The 17,404-nt window shown below is 40.0% G+C and overlaps 2 protein-coding genes across 2 annotated transcripts in view; both read left to right on the top strand.

The window, feature by feature from the left end:
• rnf180a (ring finger protein 180a) overlaps window positions 1-9,875 on the top strand; it is a 35,258-nt gene extending 25,383 nt beyond the window's left edge. The window contains exon 4 of the mRNA XM_061928793.2: window positions 2,807-9,875. Within this exon, the coding sequence (XP_061784777.1) occupies window positions 2,807-3,012 (206 nt within the window). The 3' untranslated portion in view covers window positions 3,013-9,875. The remainder of the gene's footprint in view (window positions 1-2,806) is intronic.
• Window positions 9,876-14,021: 4,146 nt separating this feature from the next.
• The window catches only part of rgs7bpa (regulator of G protein signaling 7 binding protein a), a 31,866-nt gene continuing 28,483 nt past the window's right edge, over window positions 14,022-17,404 (top strand). Inside the window, exon 1 of the mRNA XM_061928372.1 lies at window positions 14,022-14,266. Within this exon, the coding sequence (XP_061784356.1) occupies window positions 14,117-14,266 (150 nt within the window). The 5' untranslated portion in view covers window positions 14,022-14,116. The remainder of the gene's footprint in view (window positions 14,267-17,404) is intronic.

Raw genomic sequence — 17,404 nt, 5'->3', positions numbered from 1 at the left:
AATGTTGCGATAGTCGTAAAAAGCAAACTTCTCAGTCAGTATTAATACCACTGATGAATCTTTTGTAAATAAAACGTGTGATATTCACCCCACGATTGATTAGCGTAACCAACATTTTAAAGCGCATGCAGAGCTGCTGCATGCTGACCAATCAATCAATCAATCAAACCAATCAATTATGCTTCATGCAATGTTTTTGTTTGTAGACAACACAACCTTCAACTATTTGGGGCCTGGCAGTTCATTTAATAGCATGATAGTTGAATGAATGAATGAACGAATGAATGAATGAAATACGTTTATTTCGGTCATATAATCAACCATCAACCATTAACCATTTTGTGTGACCAGTTTAACAGTACAGATTATACATATTTAACAATCATACACATTTACACACAAAAATAAAATAAAATTAAAAAATGACCGAAAAAGGAATAGACTGAAGCCAAAGCTTATATTTGCCTATCCTATACATTCTCTGAAAATAAGATTGCCCGGAACATCAACGTTAAAAAAAAAAAAAATCAATGGGATGAAAGTAATTGTTACTATATTTCATAATTTTCAATTATTTCACCTTTTAAGGTTTTTTTAAACCAGAAGTACATGTCTTCAGCTCATCACTGGACTTGTTTCACCATTTAACTCCTAAAACTGAATACATTTGTATTTTATCTTTGTTCTTACTTTACCTATTTCAAAAATCAATATCCGCCGTAAATTATAGTTTTCTCCTCTTAATTGAAATAACCTAAGAATACAAGCTGGAAGGCTGTTTTTACTCGAAACATAATTTCCATTGTTTTTAAAAAACACAAAATCTGAAAATTTTAACACATTACAACTCATAAATAATGGATTGGTATGTTCATAGTAGCACGCTTTGTGTATTATTCTAATGACCCTTTTTTAAAGTTTGATTATTGGGTCTATGTTAGTTCTATAACCATTTCCCCAAACTTCAACACAATATGTTAAATATGGAAAAATAAAAGAATAATATAACATATGCAGACATTTCTTATTCAGTCTTACTTTATAAAGAATAGCAATGGATTTGGTTATTTTCCCCTTTATATATTTAATATGCGGTTTCCAACATAATTTATGATCAATTATTATTCCCAATAATTGAGTTTCATATACTCTATCAATTTAATTTAAATTTTGCGTCACAATTTGTCCTTGCACCACTAAACACCATGATCACTTATTAATAGCAAACCATTTTTTTAGCTGAATCAACTCAACCTGTATTATCCTCAACACTTCCTTCAAGTCTTCTCCTGAACAATATACATTTGTATCAACTGCAAACATAATAAATGTATTATTCATAGTGCACAATATGTTCAACTTTACTGACAAAACGCCATTTAAAGGGGAACATTATCACCAGACCTATGTAAGCGTCAATATATACCTTGATGTTGCAGAAAAAAGACCATATATTTTTTTAACCGATTTCCGAACTCTAAATGGGTGAATTTTGGCAAATTAAACGCCTTTCTATTATTCGCTCTCGGAATGACATCACATCGGGAAGCAATCCGCCATTTTCTCAAACACATTTCAAACACCGAGTCAAATCAGCTCTGTTATTTTCCGTTTTTTCGACTGTTTTCCGTACCTTGGAGACATCATGCCTCGTCGGTGTGTTGTCGAAGGGTGCAACAACACGAACAGGGACGGATTCAAGTTGCACCAGTGGCCCAGAGATGCGAAAGTGGCAAGAAATTGGACCTTTGTTCCGCACACTTTACCGACGAAAGCTATGCTACGACAGAGATGGCAAGAATGTGTGGATATCCTGCGACACTCAAAGCAGATGCATTTCCAACGATAAAGTCAAAGAAATCTGCCGCCAGACCCCCATTGAATCTGCCGGAGTGTGTGAGCAATTCAGGGACAAAGGACCCTCGCTAGCACGGCAAGCAATGGCGGCAGTTTGTTCCCGCAGACGAGCGAGCTAAACCCCCTGGATGTCTTGGCTCACACCGTCCCTTATGCCACCGAAGATGATCAAGAGAAGAATATCGACCCTAGCTTCCCTGGCCTGCTGACATCAACTCCAAAACTGGACAGATCAGCTTTCAGGAAAAGAGAGCGGATGAGGGTATGTCTACAGAATATATTAATTGATGAAAATTGGGCTGTCTGCACTCTCAAAGTGCATGTTGTTGCCAAATGTATTTCATATGCTGTAAACCTAGTTCATAGTTGTTAGTTTCCTTTAATGCCAAACAAACACATACCAATCGTTGGTTAGAGAACGATCGCCGAATTCGTCCTCGCTTTCTCCCGTGTCGCTGGCTGTCGTGTCGTTTTCGTCGGTTTCGTTTGCATACGGTTCAAACCAATATGGCTCAATAGCTTCAGTTTCTTCTTCAATTTCGTTTTCGCTACCTGCCTCCACACTACAACCATCCGTTTCAATACATGCGTAATCTGTTGAATCGCTTAAGCCGCTGAAATCCGAGTCTGAATCCGAGCTAATGTCGCTATAGCTTGCTGTTCTTTCCGCCATGTTTGTTTGTGTTGGCATCACTATGTGACGTCACAGGAAAATGGACGGGTGTATATAACGATGGTTAAAATCAGGCACTTTGAAGCTTTTTTTAGGGATATTGCGTGATGGGTAAAATTTTGAAAAAAACTTCAAAAAATAAAATAAGCCACTGGGAACTGATTTTTAATGGTTTTAACCCTTCTGAAATTGTGATAATGTTCCCCTTTAAGTGGCCAAAAGAGAACATGTCATTGGGCTGGTGGATACTATGATACATCAAAGTGTCTCATTCAGGTTTCAGGAGACCCTCCAGTCCCGGGGCGTGGCGTCAGTTCCCCCGCGGAGGAGCCTACCGCCTGGACGCTTTGGACTTTGACGACGACACCCCGGGGTGGCACTTTGACATGGACATGGTCATCATCTACATCTACTCGGTCAACTGGATCGTTGGCTTCTTCATCTTCTGCATTCTCTGTTACCTCTTTTTCCCCTCTTTTTGACAACATGGGATAATTACTGAAGGATGGCAATTTGGGTGGAATTGTGTGACCATAGCAACGACAATGTCATACAACAGCAAACATTAGGTACACCTGCACAATTGAACTACAGTGCATTCAATACAAGAGCGTTAACAAAAAATGTATAATGATGCTTTTAATGTGTGGAGATTACGAGAAATGGCCTGGCTGGTCCATGGTAGACCACTAAAGCAGCATGTTGTTATCATCAATATTATTTTTACTTTAGCATGTGCTAGCCTATTGCTTACAAATACTACCATTATTGCTTTATTTGCGATATCTAGTGATAAATAATCGAGGCCTCAGTGTGTGTGTGGCACACTCACTGGCTGTATTGACGTTGGTGTTTCATAATAGCGCCTTCTTCTGCATTAAAATACATTACAGTAGGAAGGGGATTCAAAAGGCCCTATTTGTTGTCAGTTTACCTAAGACATGAAACAGGAAGAATTGGGGTTGGTTGCACTACCTACTATCCACATGGCAATAGAGTGTTGAACATCTTACAATGTGTCTTGTGGCAATACCAATTTTGACCACAGCGTAGAGTGGCGCTTTCCACCTTTTTCGGCAGACCGCATTACAAAATGATTAACACGGGAGATCCAACCAGAATGAGGTCGTGTGAATTTCTTCCCTATTGTATATTTGACCTGCAAAATTAAATATATACAGTTCCGAAATATAACTTGCATTTTCGAATGAAAAGCTGTGCAAAAAGGAATATGTACCGCGCAACTCTGGTCACTAAGCCAAGTAGTAGAAAAGGAAAAGAAGAACACTTTGAAATCTTTCCCTTTTTTTAGTTTTATTTCAGATCGAAGACAAAAATGTACCTTTTTTTGCACGAGCCGTCTGTTTTGAGTCGAAAGAAATGTTTCTGGTCGACACACACACATCGAGGTATTGAGGAACACAATTGTCATCCCTTATGTTTGATAATGCATCGATGTTTCAGTATCATTCGACACACCACCAGTTACATCCTTATTGCTTTGCAACTGAAATTGAAAAAAAAGTATATTTAATAAATAGTGTAATTTGTAGAAATAATAAATAATATATATACTGTATTTTCTAGACTATAAGCGCCCCCAGGTATATAAACCGCACACACTAAATTTTAGAAGAAAAAAATGTTTTTTCATATATTATCAATCAATCAATCAATCAATGTTTATTTATAAAGCCCTAAATCACAAATGTCTCAAAGGGCTGCACAAGCCACAACGACATCCTCGGTTCAGAGCCCACATAAGGGCAAGGAAAAACTCACAACCCAGTGGGACGTCGATGTGAATGACTAAGAGAAACCTTGGAGAGGACCGCAGATGTGGGTGACCTCTCGCCCTCTAGGGGAGACCGGATGCAATGGACGTCGAGTGGGCCTAGCATAATATTGTGAAAGTCCAATCCATAGTGGATCTAACATAATAGTGAGAGTCCAGTCCATAGTGGGGCCAGCAGGAGGTCCACTCCGGGTCCCGATTCTGGACAGCCAGCACTTCATCCATGGCCACCGGACCTGTGCCCCCCAGAGAGGAGAGAAAAGAAACGGCAGATCAACTGGTCTATAAAGGGGGTCTATTTAAAGGCTAGAGCAGTGGTTCTTAACCTTGTTTGAGGTACCGAACCCCACCAGTTTCATATGTGCATTCACCGAACACTTCTTTAGTGAAAAATTAAACTTTTTTTTTTTTTTAATTCAAGACAAAGTTATATGTTTTTTTACTGGTGCACAAAATGAACGTTCAAAGAACAAAACCAACACAGTGCATAAACTCACAACAAATTACACACCTGCAAATCAGATGGAAAATTAGAGGGAACATTGTTTGGGCGTATCCTTGGTACGCCGATAGGGAGAAGTTTTTATTTACAAGCTGAGTCGGGTGTGTCTAGACCTCCGCGGCGGAGGCTCCACCGAACCCCTGAGGCCGACTCACCGAACCCCTAGGGTTCGATCGAACCCAGGTTAAGAACCACTGGGCTGGAGTATACAAATGATTTTTAAGATGGGACTTTAATGCTTCTACTGAGGTAGCATCCGTAACTGTTACCGGGAGGGCATTCCAGAATACTGGAGCCCGAATAGAAAACGCTCGATAGCCCGCAGACTTTTTTTGGGCTCTGGGAATCACTAATAAGCCGGAGTTCTTTGAACGCAGATTCCTTGCCGGGACATATGGTACAATAGTATTTTATACGAAATGAAATATTTACGTAGAAAGATTTTGTAAATGTTTATTTACATACCTTAAATGTTAAACGGTGCCTGTAACAAGGCAGTAAAACGGCTGATCAAACAAACAAAACATTCCAGTTGCGATTGATTGAATGCCCTGAGATTACAATGACCTGGATGAATGACAACATCCAGAGACAAACAAAACACAAGTCACTGATATCTTTCTTCATTCTATATGCGACTGATTTTCTAGTTTATTAATAAGGTCCAATATGACAAGCGGTAGAAAATGGATGGATGGATGTTTATCAGGATTCTTCTTCCTTGTACTCTGTGAACACTTTGAATTTGAATAGTTTCTTAAAGTGGATAGTTTTAGTAGATTGTTTGATGTCTTTGCTTAATCCATTCCATAATTTAGCCTTTAGCAAAGAAAAATCTTTAGATTAGCCACAACAACAACAAGTTCAAACCTTGGAGAAAAAGTCAATCAATAAATCAATCAATCAAAGTTTATTTATACAGTGTCACGACGAGGGGTTTTTCGCAACTTACTGCGAGGATTGTTCTCCCGGGATGCAATCTGACTTGTCCGGACAAAGGTAGCAGGTAGGAACATATTTATTATTAATCTAACTACACAGGACAAAAGACAGGAACTAAAACAAAAGGAAAGCGTGCCGATTGCACGAGAGGCTAAGGAACATAAAACGTAACGCAGGAAACATACGCTAACATTTAGACTGAACTATGGATATAGAAAACAACTAACCAAACTATGGCATAGAACGAACAAGACTTACTGCGGCATGAATGAAGCAATGGCATGAAACGAGCATGAAAAGAGCAATGTCGCCAGGCTGACTAACTGGCAAAGACAGGCTTAAATAATAGTCTCTTAATTAGAGCAGGTGCGTGACCCGAACACATGAAGCAGGTGAAACTAATAAGTCGCCATGGTAACTAAACAAACAAGGGAGCGCAAACAGGAACTAAAAGAGTCCAAAACAAACGGAAAATAACAAAAACATAATCCAGACCACAGATCATTACATACAGCCCCTAATCACAAGTGTCTCAAAGGGCTGCACAAGCTACAACGACATCCTCAGCTCAGATACGACACCAGGGCAAGAAAAAAACTCAACCCATCGGGCGTAATGAGAAACCTTGGACGGGACCACAGACCGGTGCAATGGATGTCGAGTGGATACGGTTAATAATGTGAGAGTCCAGTCTAAAGTGGGGCATGTAGACACGTCAGGGCGCAGGGACGTCGCCGACTGATGCATAAGGAGTGGTCCACTCCGGGTGCCGACTTCATGCACAAGTCCAGTCCATAGTGGGGCCAGCAGGGGATCATCTTAGACTTAGACTTAGACTTAGAAAATCTTTATTGTCCCCAAGGGGCAATTTGGTTTGCAGCAGTAGTCATTAAAAACAAGGTACAACAGTAAAAACAAGGTACAACAGTAAAAACAAGGTACAAATACATAAAATACATACAACATACAAACCATCATGAAGGCATTGAGCTAAAAACTAAAAACATTTGTAATACAATAAAAACTAATCTTGAGTGGAGACAGGTCAGCAGCGCAGAGACGTCCCCAACTGAGTAGTGGTCCACCCCGGATCCCGACTTTGAACAGCTCGCATCTCAGCTGTGGTCACCTAATAACCTCTCCACGCAGGAGAGGGGGGTCAGAGCAGAAAAGAGAGACGGCAGATCAACTGGTCTAAAAGGGGCCTATTTAAAGGCTAGGGTGCATAAATTGGTTTTAAGATGGGACTTAATTGCTTCTACTGAGGTAGCATCTCTAACTGTTACCGGGAGGGCATTTCATAGTACTGGAGCCCGAATAGAAAACGCTCTATAGCCCGCAGACTTTTTTGGGACTCTGGGAATCACTAATAAACATGAGTTCTTAGAACGTAGATTTCTGGTCAGGACATATGGTACAATACAATCAGCAAGACAGGATGGAGCTAGACCCTTTTAGTATTGTATATGTAAGTAGTAAAACCTTAAAGTTGCAACTTAAGTGCACAGGAAGCCAGTGCAGGTGAGCCAGTATAGGCGTTGTACGGTCAAACTTTCTTGTTCCAACTCAAATCTGTTAATGCTAGAAAATAATACATTACAGTACACTGCAAAAACTGAAATCTAAGTAAGATTAAATATCTTAAATAAGGGTGATATTTGATTATTTTCTGTCTAAGATAATTCTTCTCACTAAGCAGATTTTATGTTAGAGTGTTTTACTTGTTTTAAGTGTTTTGGTCCTAAATGATCTCAGTAAGATATTACAGCTTGTAGCTGAGATGTTATGACCTATATTGAGGAAAACATGCTTGAAACTAGAATATCAACTGTTGCAAAGCTGTGCCATCAACACTCACAAGTATAAAACTACTTTTTAAAAGTAATAATTTCTTATTTCAAGCATGAAAAAAAAAAGAATGACTTTGACACAATTGTGTCTCATAATTAAAACGGATGACAGCCAAATTGACTTTGCTGTTTTATTTTCAATGAAACAATAGAAAATATGTACTCATATAGTAGTACAGTTGGCACAGTACAGCAAACTGACAGTTAATATTTAAACATTTAACATGTGACATTTCAAACAATTTTGAACAGAAATAGTTCATTAAGGAAATTCCTCAAAATTACAATTAAAAACATTTTGGCCGGGGGCCGGGCTGTATATATGCGCACTAATTGACTGAAAGAGGACGCACTTGGCGCGATGATGTCATGTTATCGATGGAAAAATGCATTTTTAGACCATATGACTTGCCTGAGCGGCTTGGAGACCCCGAGAGTAACAAGCGGTTGTCTTGTTGCCTTTCCATTAAGAACAATAAACTAGTTTTTAATATAAGTTTGCTGGTTTCAAAAAATGCAATGCCGAGCGCATATCATTATGTCAAGATAATGGCACTAGCATTTACTTCATTTAAGAATATTTTTCAACATATTGAGAAAAAGTATTTTTTTTTTTTCTACCAATAAAAGTGCACTTGTTATTAGTGAGAATATACTTATTTTAAGGTATTTTTGGGTTCATTGAGGTTAGCTAATTTTACTTGTTTTGGAAAGTCTTGACAAGCCAAATTTTCCTGTTCTATCGGGAGATAATTTTGCTTAGTTCAAGTAAAATACCTCTAATTTTTGTATTTTTTTTCTTGTTTTTGAACACTGACTTTTTGCAGTGTAATTGAGACGAGACGTAACGAACGCATGAATAATGATCTCAACGTGGTTGGTGGACCATAAATGGGACACATTTTAGCGATATTACCGAGGTGAAAGAAGGCTGTCTTAGTAACACTCTTGAAAGTAGCGGTTTATAGTCGAGAAAATATGTTACTTTTAATATTTGATACTTTTATGACATGTACGTGGTTGTGGAAGTCGCTCACCAGCCATTCCACTGGTAGACACAGCACCGGAGCCAAGCTTGCAGTTTTTACCCAGGTTTTAATGTACATAGATTTTTATCACCAGTTTTCCCTCCAGCAGGACACAACTTTTCAGCCACGTCCGTATCCTCTCCCCCCTCCTGCTCCCGGCCGCTTACTGTTAAAGACAACAGATAATTAGATTAACACGTACCACCAGTGAAATCTAATCACCTGCCAGCTGTGTCTCGCCGTCAGCACATGCCCCACCTCTATCCGATGGTGCTCGTCCTCAGCACCATAGACAGAGGCGGTGACCTTTGCTCCTGCAGGCGCGCTGGCCACACCTCCCTCCACAGTGCTGTTTTCTTATTTTACTATAATTACACGTTTACATTTTTATTATTTATTGTCCTAGCATTCACAAATAATTGAGGGGTGTAAAATTGCACGGCATGATGCTGAGAGCTGTTTGTATACTATTGCCTGCAGGTGTACCTAATGACGTGTCCATTGTGTGATGCACAACATAAACACACTCAAAAAAAAATTATTTTAAGCATTGTGCTTATAGGACATAGTGCTTCATTAAAGTATTTCAGCCCTTTGGGGTGTGCACTGCATGTGTTGTCCTGCTGCAATTGTACCTAAGACCAGTAGGAACTAAATCGAGAAGGATGAGGAAGATGTGTGTGTGAGATGTTGCTTGGATGGCAACATATGTTGCTCCAAAACCTGTATGTATACCTTTCAGCATTAATGGTGCCTTCACAGATGTGTAAGTTACTCATGCCTTGGGCACTAATACACCCCCATACCATCACACATGCTGGCTTTTGAACTGTGCGCGTATAACAATCCGAATGGTTCTTTTCCTCTTTGGTCTGGAGGACAAGACGTCCACAATTTCCAAAAACAATTTGAAATTTGGACTCGTCAGACCACAGAACACTTTTACACTTTGCATCAGTCCATTTTAGATGAGCTCGGGCCCAGCAAAGCCAGCGGCGTTTCCAGGAGTTTTAACTTGCACTTACAGCTAGAGCGACGAACTGTAGTTACTGACAGTGGTTTTCTGAAGTGTTCCTGAGCCCATGTGGTGATATCCTTTACACACTGATGTCGCTTTTTGATGCAGTACCACCTGAGAGATGGGAGGTCAAGGCCTTGCCGTTTACATACAGTAATTTCTACAGATTTCTGAACCTTTTGATGATAATATGAACCGTAGATAGCAAAATCCCAAAATTCCTTGCAATAGCTCGTTGAGAAATGTTGTTCTTAAACTGTTCGACAATTTGCTCACGCATTTGTTCACAAAGTGGTGACCCTCGCCCCATCCTTGTTTGTGAATGACTGAGCATTTCATGGAAGCTGCTTTTACACCCAATCATGACACCCACCTGTTCCCAATTAGCCTGTTCACCTGTGGGATGTTCCAAATAAGTGTTTGATGAGCATTCCTCAACTTACTCAGTCTTTTTTGCCACTCGTGCCAGCTTTTTTTTAAACATGTTACAGTCATTGAATTCTAAACGAGCTAATATTTGCAAAAAACAACAACATCCTTTACATACTGATGTCGGTTTTTTGCTGCAGTACCCCCTGAGGGATCGAAGGTCACGGGCATTCAATGTTGGTTTTCGGCCTTGCCGCTTATACGTGCAGTGATTTCTCCGGATTCTCTGAACCTTTTGAAGATATTACGGACCGTAGATGGCGAAATCCCTAAATTCCTTGCAATAGCTCGCTGAGAAATGTTGTTCTTAAACTGTTCGACAATTTGCTCACGCATTTGTTCACAAAGTGGTGACCCCTCAGTCTTTTTTGTCACCTGTGCCAGCTTTTTTGAAACATGATGCAGTCATTGAATTCTAAACGAGCTAATATTAGCAAAACAAAAATAACATCCTTTACACACCGATGTCGGTTTTTGATGCAGTACCGCCTGAGGGATCGAAGGTCACGGGCATTCAATGTTGGTTTTCGGCCTTGCCGCTTATACGTGCAGTGATTTCTCCGGATTCTCTGAACCTTTTGATGATATTACGGACGGTAGATGGCAAAATCCCAAAATTCCTTGCAATCGCTCGTTGAGAAATGTTGTTCTTAAACTGTTCGACAATTTGCTCACGCATTTGTTCACAAAGTGGTGACCCCTCAGTCTTTTTTGCCACTTGTGCCAGATTTTTTGAAACATGATGCAGTCATTGAATTCTAAACGAGCTAATATTAGCAACAAAAAAAATAACATCCTTTACACACTGATGTCGGTTTTTGATGCAGTACCGCCTGAGGGATCGAAGGTCACGGGCATTCAATGTTGGTTTTCGGCCTTGCCGCTTATACGTGCAGTGATTTCTCCGGATTCTCTGAACCTTTTGAAGATATTACGGACCGTAGATGGCGAAATCCCTAAATTCCTTGCAATAGCTCGCTGAGAAATGTTGTTCTTAAACTGTTCGACAATTTGCTCACGCATTTGTTCACAAAGTGGTGACCCCTCAGTCTTTTTTGTCACCTGTGCCAGCTTTTTTGAAACATGATGCAGTCATTGAATTCTAAACGAGCTAATATTAGCAAAACAAAAATAACATCCTTTACACACCGATGTCGGTTTTTGATGCAGTACCGCCTGAGGGATCGAAGGTCACGGGCATTCAATGTTGGTTTTCGGCCTTGCCGCTTATACGTGCAGTGATTTCTCCGGATTCTCTGAACCTTTTGATAATATTACGGACGGTAGATGGCAAAATCCCAAAATTCCTTGCAATCGCTCGTTGAGAAATGTTGTTCTTAAACTGTTCGACAATTTGCTCACGCATTTGTTCACAAAGTGGTGACCCCTCAGTCTTTTTTGCCACTTGTGCCAGATTTTTTGAAACATGATGCAGTCATTGAATTCTAAACGAGCTAATATTAGCAAAAAAAAAAATAACATCCTTTACACACTGATGTCGGTTTTTGATGCAGTACCGCCTGAGGGATCGAAGGTCACGGGCATTCAATGTTGGTTTTCGGCCTTGCCGCTTATACGTGCAGTGATTTCTCCGGATTCTCTGAACCTTTTCAAGATATTACGGACCGTAGATGGCGAAATCCCTAAATTCCTTGCAATAGCTCGCTGAGAAATGTTGTTCTCAAACTGTTCGACAATTTGCTCACGCATTTGTTCACAAAGTGGTGACCCCTCAGTCTTTTTTGTCACCTGTGCCAGCTTTTTTGAAACATGATGCAGTCATTGAATTCTAAACGAGCTAATATTAGCAAAACAAAAATAACATCCTTTACACACCGATGTCGGTTTTTGATGCAGTACCGCCTGAGGGATCGAAGGTCACGGGCATTCAATGTTGGTTTTCGGCCTTGCCGCTTATACGTGCAGTGATTTCTCCGGATTCTCTGAACCTTTTGATGATATTACGGACGGTAGATGGCAAAATCCCAAAATTCCTTGCAATCGCTCGTTGAGAAATGTTGTTCTTAAACTGTTCGACAATTTGCTCACGCATTTGTTCACAAAGTGGTGACCCCTCAGTCTTTTTTGCCACTTGTGCCAGATTTTTTGAAACATGATGCAGTCATTGAATTCTAAACGAGCTAATATTAGCAACAAAAAAAATAACATCCTTTACACACTGATGTCGGTTTTTGATGCAGTACCGCCTGAGGGATCGAAGGTCACGGGCATTCAATGTTGGTTTTCGGCCTTGCCGCTTATACGTGCAGTGATTTCTCCGGATTCTCTGAACCTTTTGAAGATATTACGGACCGTAGATGGCGAAATCCCTACATTCCTTGCAATAGCTCGCTGAGAAATGTTGTTCTTAAACTGTTCGACAATTTGCTCACGCATTTGTTCACAAAGTGGTGACCCCTCAGTCTTTTTTGTCACCTGTGCCAGCTTTTTTGAAACATGTTGCAGGCAAAATAACATCCTTTACACACTGTTGTCGGTTTTTGATGCAGTACCGCCTGAGGGTTCGAAGGTCGCGGGCATTCAATGTTGGTTTTCGGCCTTGCCGCTTATACGTGCAGTGATTTCTCCGGATTCTCTGAACTTTTTGATGATATTACGGACCGTAGATGGCGAAATCCCAAAATTCCTTGCAATAACTCGCTGAGAAATGTTGTTCCTAAACTGTTCGACAATTTGCTCACGCATTTGTTCACAAAGTGGTGACCCCTCAGTCTTTTTTGCCACTTGTGCCAGCTTTTTTGAAACATATTGCAATTCCAAATGAGCTAATATTAGACAAAAAATAACATCCTTTACACACTGATGTCGTTTTTTTGATGCAGTACCGCATGAGGGATCGAAGGTCGCGGGCATTCAATGTTGGTTTTCGGCCTTGCCGCTTATACGTGCAGTGATTTCTCCAGATTTTCTGAACCTTTTGATGATATTACGGAAGGTAGATAGCAAAATCCCAAAATTCCTTGCAATAGCACATTGAGAAATGTTATTCTTAAACTGTTCGTCAATTTGCTCACGCATTTGTTCACAAAGTGGTGACTCCTCAGTCTTTTTTGCCACTTGTGCCAGCTTTTTTGAAACATGTTGCAATTCTAAATGAGCTAATATTAGACAAAAAATAACATCCTTTACACACTGTTGTCGGTTTTTGATGCAGTACCGCCTGAGGGATCGAAGGTCACGGGCATTCAATGTTGGTTTTCGGCCTTGCCGCTTATACGTGCAGTGATTTCTCCAGATTCTCTGAACCTTTTGATGATAACACGGACCGTAGATGGCGAAATCCCTAAATTCCTTGCAATAGCTCGCTGAGAAATGTTGTTCTTAAACTGTTGGACAATGTGTGTGTGTGTGTGTGTGTGTGTGTGTGTGTGTGTGTGTGTGTGTGTGTGTGTGTGTGTGTGTGTGTGTGTGTGTGTGTGTGTGATTGTGTGTGTGTGTGTGCATATACGCTCCCAAAGACATGCATGCCAACTCAACTGTGTGTTTGTGTGTGTGTGTGTGTGTGTGTGTGTGTGTGTGTGTGTGTAGAGGGGGTGACGTTTGCAGCCTTCTTGCGTGAAGCACAGCAGATGGTTATCTGCTGCTGCTTGGTGGGACGCACATGCAGAAGACAGAAGACGTGGTGCATTGGACGGGATGCTGAGGCTGCGCAAGGAGGCGAGAGGAGGACTCTGCACCGAGCTGCCAGAGTGAAGGTGACTTGATGCGGAGAAGAGGCGTGCATCCTCCTCCTCTTCCTCCTCCTCCTCTTCCTGCTGCTGCCGTTCACCGTTTCTCATCCGGGCGCACATCTGGCGCCACTCTTGGGAGGTGCAGGGAGGGAGGAAGGGAGGGAGGGAGGGGGGGTCGACAGCCACAGAAGCCACAAGCGAGGTGCGAGTCCGGGTGAGTCGAGGGGAGGGACGGCTGTGAGAGCGGGTGGAGTTGCGTGAGGAGCGGAGGGGAGGTGTGGCGGCGGTTAGGCATTTAGAGCAAACAGCGTATTGCATGCGTGTGTATGCATGAGTTCTGCGTCGAACGGGCGCAAAAACCGCCCCAAATCGGCCGGGACCATCTTCCAGATCGGCAAGCCTCTCTACCGAGACCCCCAGCGGAGGGAGAGCACGGAGAGCAGCCGCAGAGCCCAGCGCGCCGTGGCCGACTGCAGGATGGTAGGTGGCGGACTCACTTCCAAAGCCGTGCACGGTGCTCATGCATGGCTGTATGTGCATGCACTTAGGACGGGATCATATCTGCACGCATGTGAAATGTGACGTGGGCTTACTGCTGCAGTGGAGTTGCTGGGATGGTGCATGGATGAGTGTCAGTGCTGTGATGATGACAGACGCACAAAAGGCATTTTAGCAACTGCATATAGTAAAGCAGCTTTTTTGGGAGGGCTATCTGGTACAAAGTCAACCCAGTAATTGTAATTAAAGCATTCTCTGCACGGCAACTCATTGCACATTTTGTTTCGTCCTAGATTATTTTGACTTGTTATCATTGTTTTTCACCACAACTGGCCGCTCTGCACGTTCAATTATGTGATTTTATTGCACTGTTTTTGTCTTTTTTTTTTTAAATTTATTTGTACCCCAGTGTGAAGGGAAATAAACCCAACCTGCACAATGAGAACAGCTGGGATACAAAATATTTTTTTTTTTTTTTTTTGTCATTATAATTTTTGCTACAGCTATTTTTTTAACCTAATATATTTATTAGTTATTTTTTCTATCATATTTTTCAGAATTAGGGACCGCAATGTCCCTTTGGGACAGAGGACCCTATTGTATTTCGTGCGTTTTATTATTATTATTATTCCGCCGCCTCTTTGAGCTCTAATTTGACCCCCTTAACATCACCATATTTGACACACACATCCGGACTGGCGAAAATTGCCATCTAATAAAAAAACAAAACAAAAAAAACCTCAAAATTGCGCTCTAGCGCCCCCTAGGAAAAAACACAGACAAAACTGCTTGTAACTTCCGAAACAAAAACCTCTATGTAGGTCTGATTTAGACCTAGATTTCATACATTGGCATCCTTCAGCAAAAATCAACAGGAAAATGGCAATTCCCCCTTCAAAACAAAATTTTAGTAAAAACAGTCACTTTTGCCTCTTTGAACTATAATTTGACCCTCTTAACATGCTTCAAAACTCACCAAACTGGACACACACATCTGGACTGGCAAAAATTGCGATCTAATAAAAAAAACCAACCCCAAAACTCAAAATTGCGCTCTAGCGGGAGGGAAAACTCAGACAAAACTGCCTGTAACTTCCAGTAAGAATGTCTTAGAGACATGAAACAAAAACCTCTATGTAGGTCTCACTTAGACCTACATTTCATATATTGACAACCCCGAGCAAAAATCAACAGGAAGTTTGCAATTCCCCCTTCAAAACAAAAGTTTTGTAAAAACCGGTCACCTTTTTTCAAACATTATCTCCTCTGAGCGTGTTTGTCGTGTCGGCTTCAAACTAGCACAGGAGAGAGATTAAACCCTTCTGATTAAAAGTTGACCAAAGAGTTTTAGTTACTGTTTCGGTTTGGATTTTATGTGCCGTCAAAGTCGGTCCCGTCCATCGCTGCTTGCAGCTTTAATTATTATTATAACTATCAATAATATTACTATTACATTTCATTATTTTATGCTGTTGTTTATACAACAAATACAGTCACAGCTTTATTTCTTTCTTTCTTTAGTTTTATTTCGAACATGAACACACCTACAGTATAATTCATCACACAATTTCATATAAATTATTTTTAAATCATGTCCGAAAAGGAGTAAGAACAAGCAACGCTTATTTAATCCTGCCCCTTTCCCACTTCAGAGCGTTTACAAATACATACGTTCGTACAATTTTTTTATTATATTACGTATGTCATTAATTTTATATTACAACAACTACTACTGATAAAATTATTATTTATTTTGTTCTTTTATGTTCTTATTTTTTTATATGTTGTATGAGTAAAGCAAGTCACCGTCTTACATTACAACTTATTTGGAAAATATTTCAAATATTTTATTACATATTTTTACCATACTTCAACTACTGTACTACCGTATTTTTCGGAGTATAAGTCGCACCGGAGTATAAGCCGCACCGGTCGAAAATGCATAATAAAGAAGGAAAAAAACATATATAAGTCGCACTGGAGTATAAGTCGCATTTTTGGGGGTAATTTATTTGATAAGACCCAACACCAAGAATAGACATTTGAAAGGCAATTTAAAATAAATAAAAAATAGTGAACAACAGGTTGAATAAGTGTACGTTATATGAGGCATAAATAACCAACTGAGAACGTGCCTGGTATGTTAACGTAACATATTATGGTAAGAGTCATTCAAATAACTATAACATATTGAACATGCTATACGTTTACCAAACAATCTGTCACTCCTAATCGCTAAATCCCATGAAATCTTATACGTCTAGTCTCTTACGTGAATGAGCTAAATAATATTATTTGATATTTTACGGTAATGTGTTAATAATTTCACACATAAGTCGCTCCTGAGTATAAGTCGCACCCCCGGCCAAACTTTGAAAAAAACTGCGACTTATAGTCCGAAAAATACGGTACTAATAAAATAAATATTATATTTTGTCGTTTTGTATGTCCCGATTACACTTTTTCATAAAATACTGATATCGGAGCATTGAGTATTGGCCGATACCGATATAACCCGATACGAAACTTACATACTTTTGTTATTTTGTAGAGTGAAATGTTAATAAAGGTTTGGTCATGTGAAATTATTCAAACAGAGATTCATGGTAGGTATAAAAATTGCCAACCTATTTATTATGAACTGTCTGGAATGGACGTATGTTATGTCTTTAAGTTGAAGTGGAGTGGTAGTTTGTTCTTTGGTGACACCTAGTGGCCAGAATAATTTCTTAAATTGAGCTCAAGATGCAGTAAGTTCAACGATGCAGACACGTTTGTCACTGGATACTTTTTAAATACGCTTCTGCCCTGGACATTTTATTTGTAAGTAATATGCAACTATGAATATTTGACATTTGTTTGTATTGAAAAATGTTGTGTTTTAGTCTGCAATATTGTTCAATTAAGGACACTTACGACATATGTACATTTTGTGTGCTTGCACAAGTACAAAACCCAAAACCAGTGAAGTTGGCACGTAGTGTAAATCATAAATACAAACAGAATACAATGATTTGCAAATTATTTTCATCCTATATTCAATTGAATAGACTGCCAAGACAAGATATTTAATGTTCGAACGGAGAAACTTTTTTCTTTTTTTTTTTGAAAATAATTATT

Source organism: Nerophis lumbriciformis, linkage group LG33, assembly GCF_033978685.3.
Source record: "Nerophis lumbriciformis linkage group LG33, RoL_Nlum_v2.1, whole genome shotgun sequence".
Lineage (NCBI taxonomy): Eukaryota > Metazoa > Chordata > Actinopteri > Syngnathiformes > Syngnathidae > Nerophis > Nerophis lumbriciformis.
The sequence above is the reverse complement of the archived record's forward strand: the minus strand, read 5'-3'. Positions and strand labels throughout refer to the sequence as shown.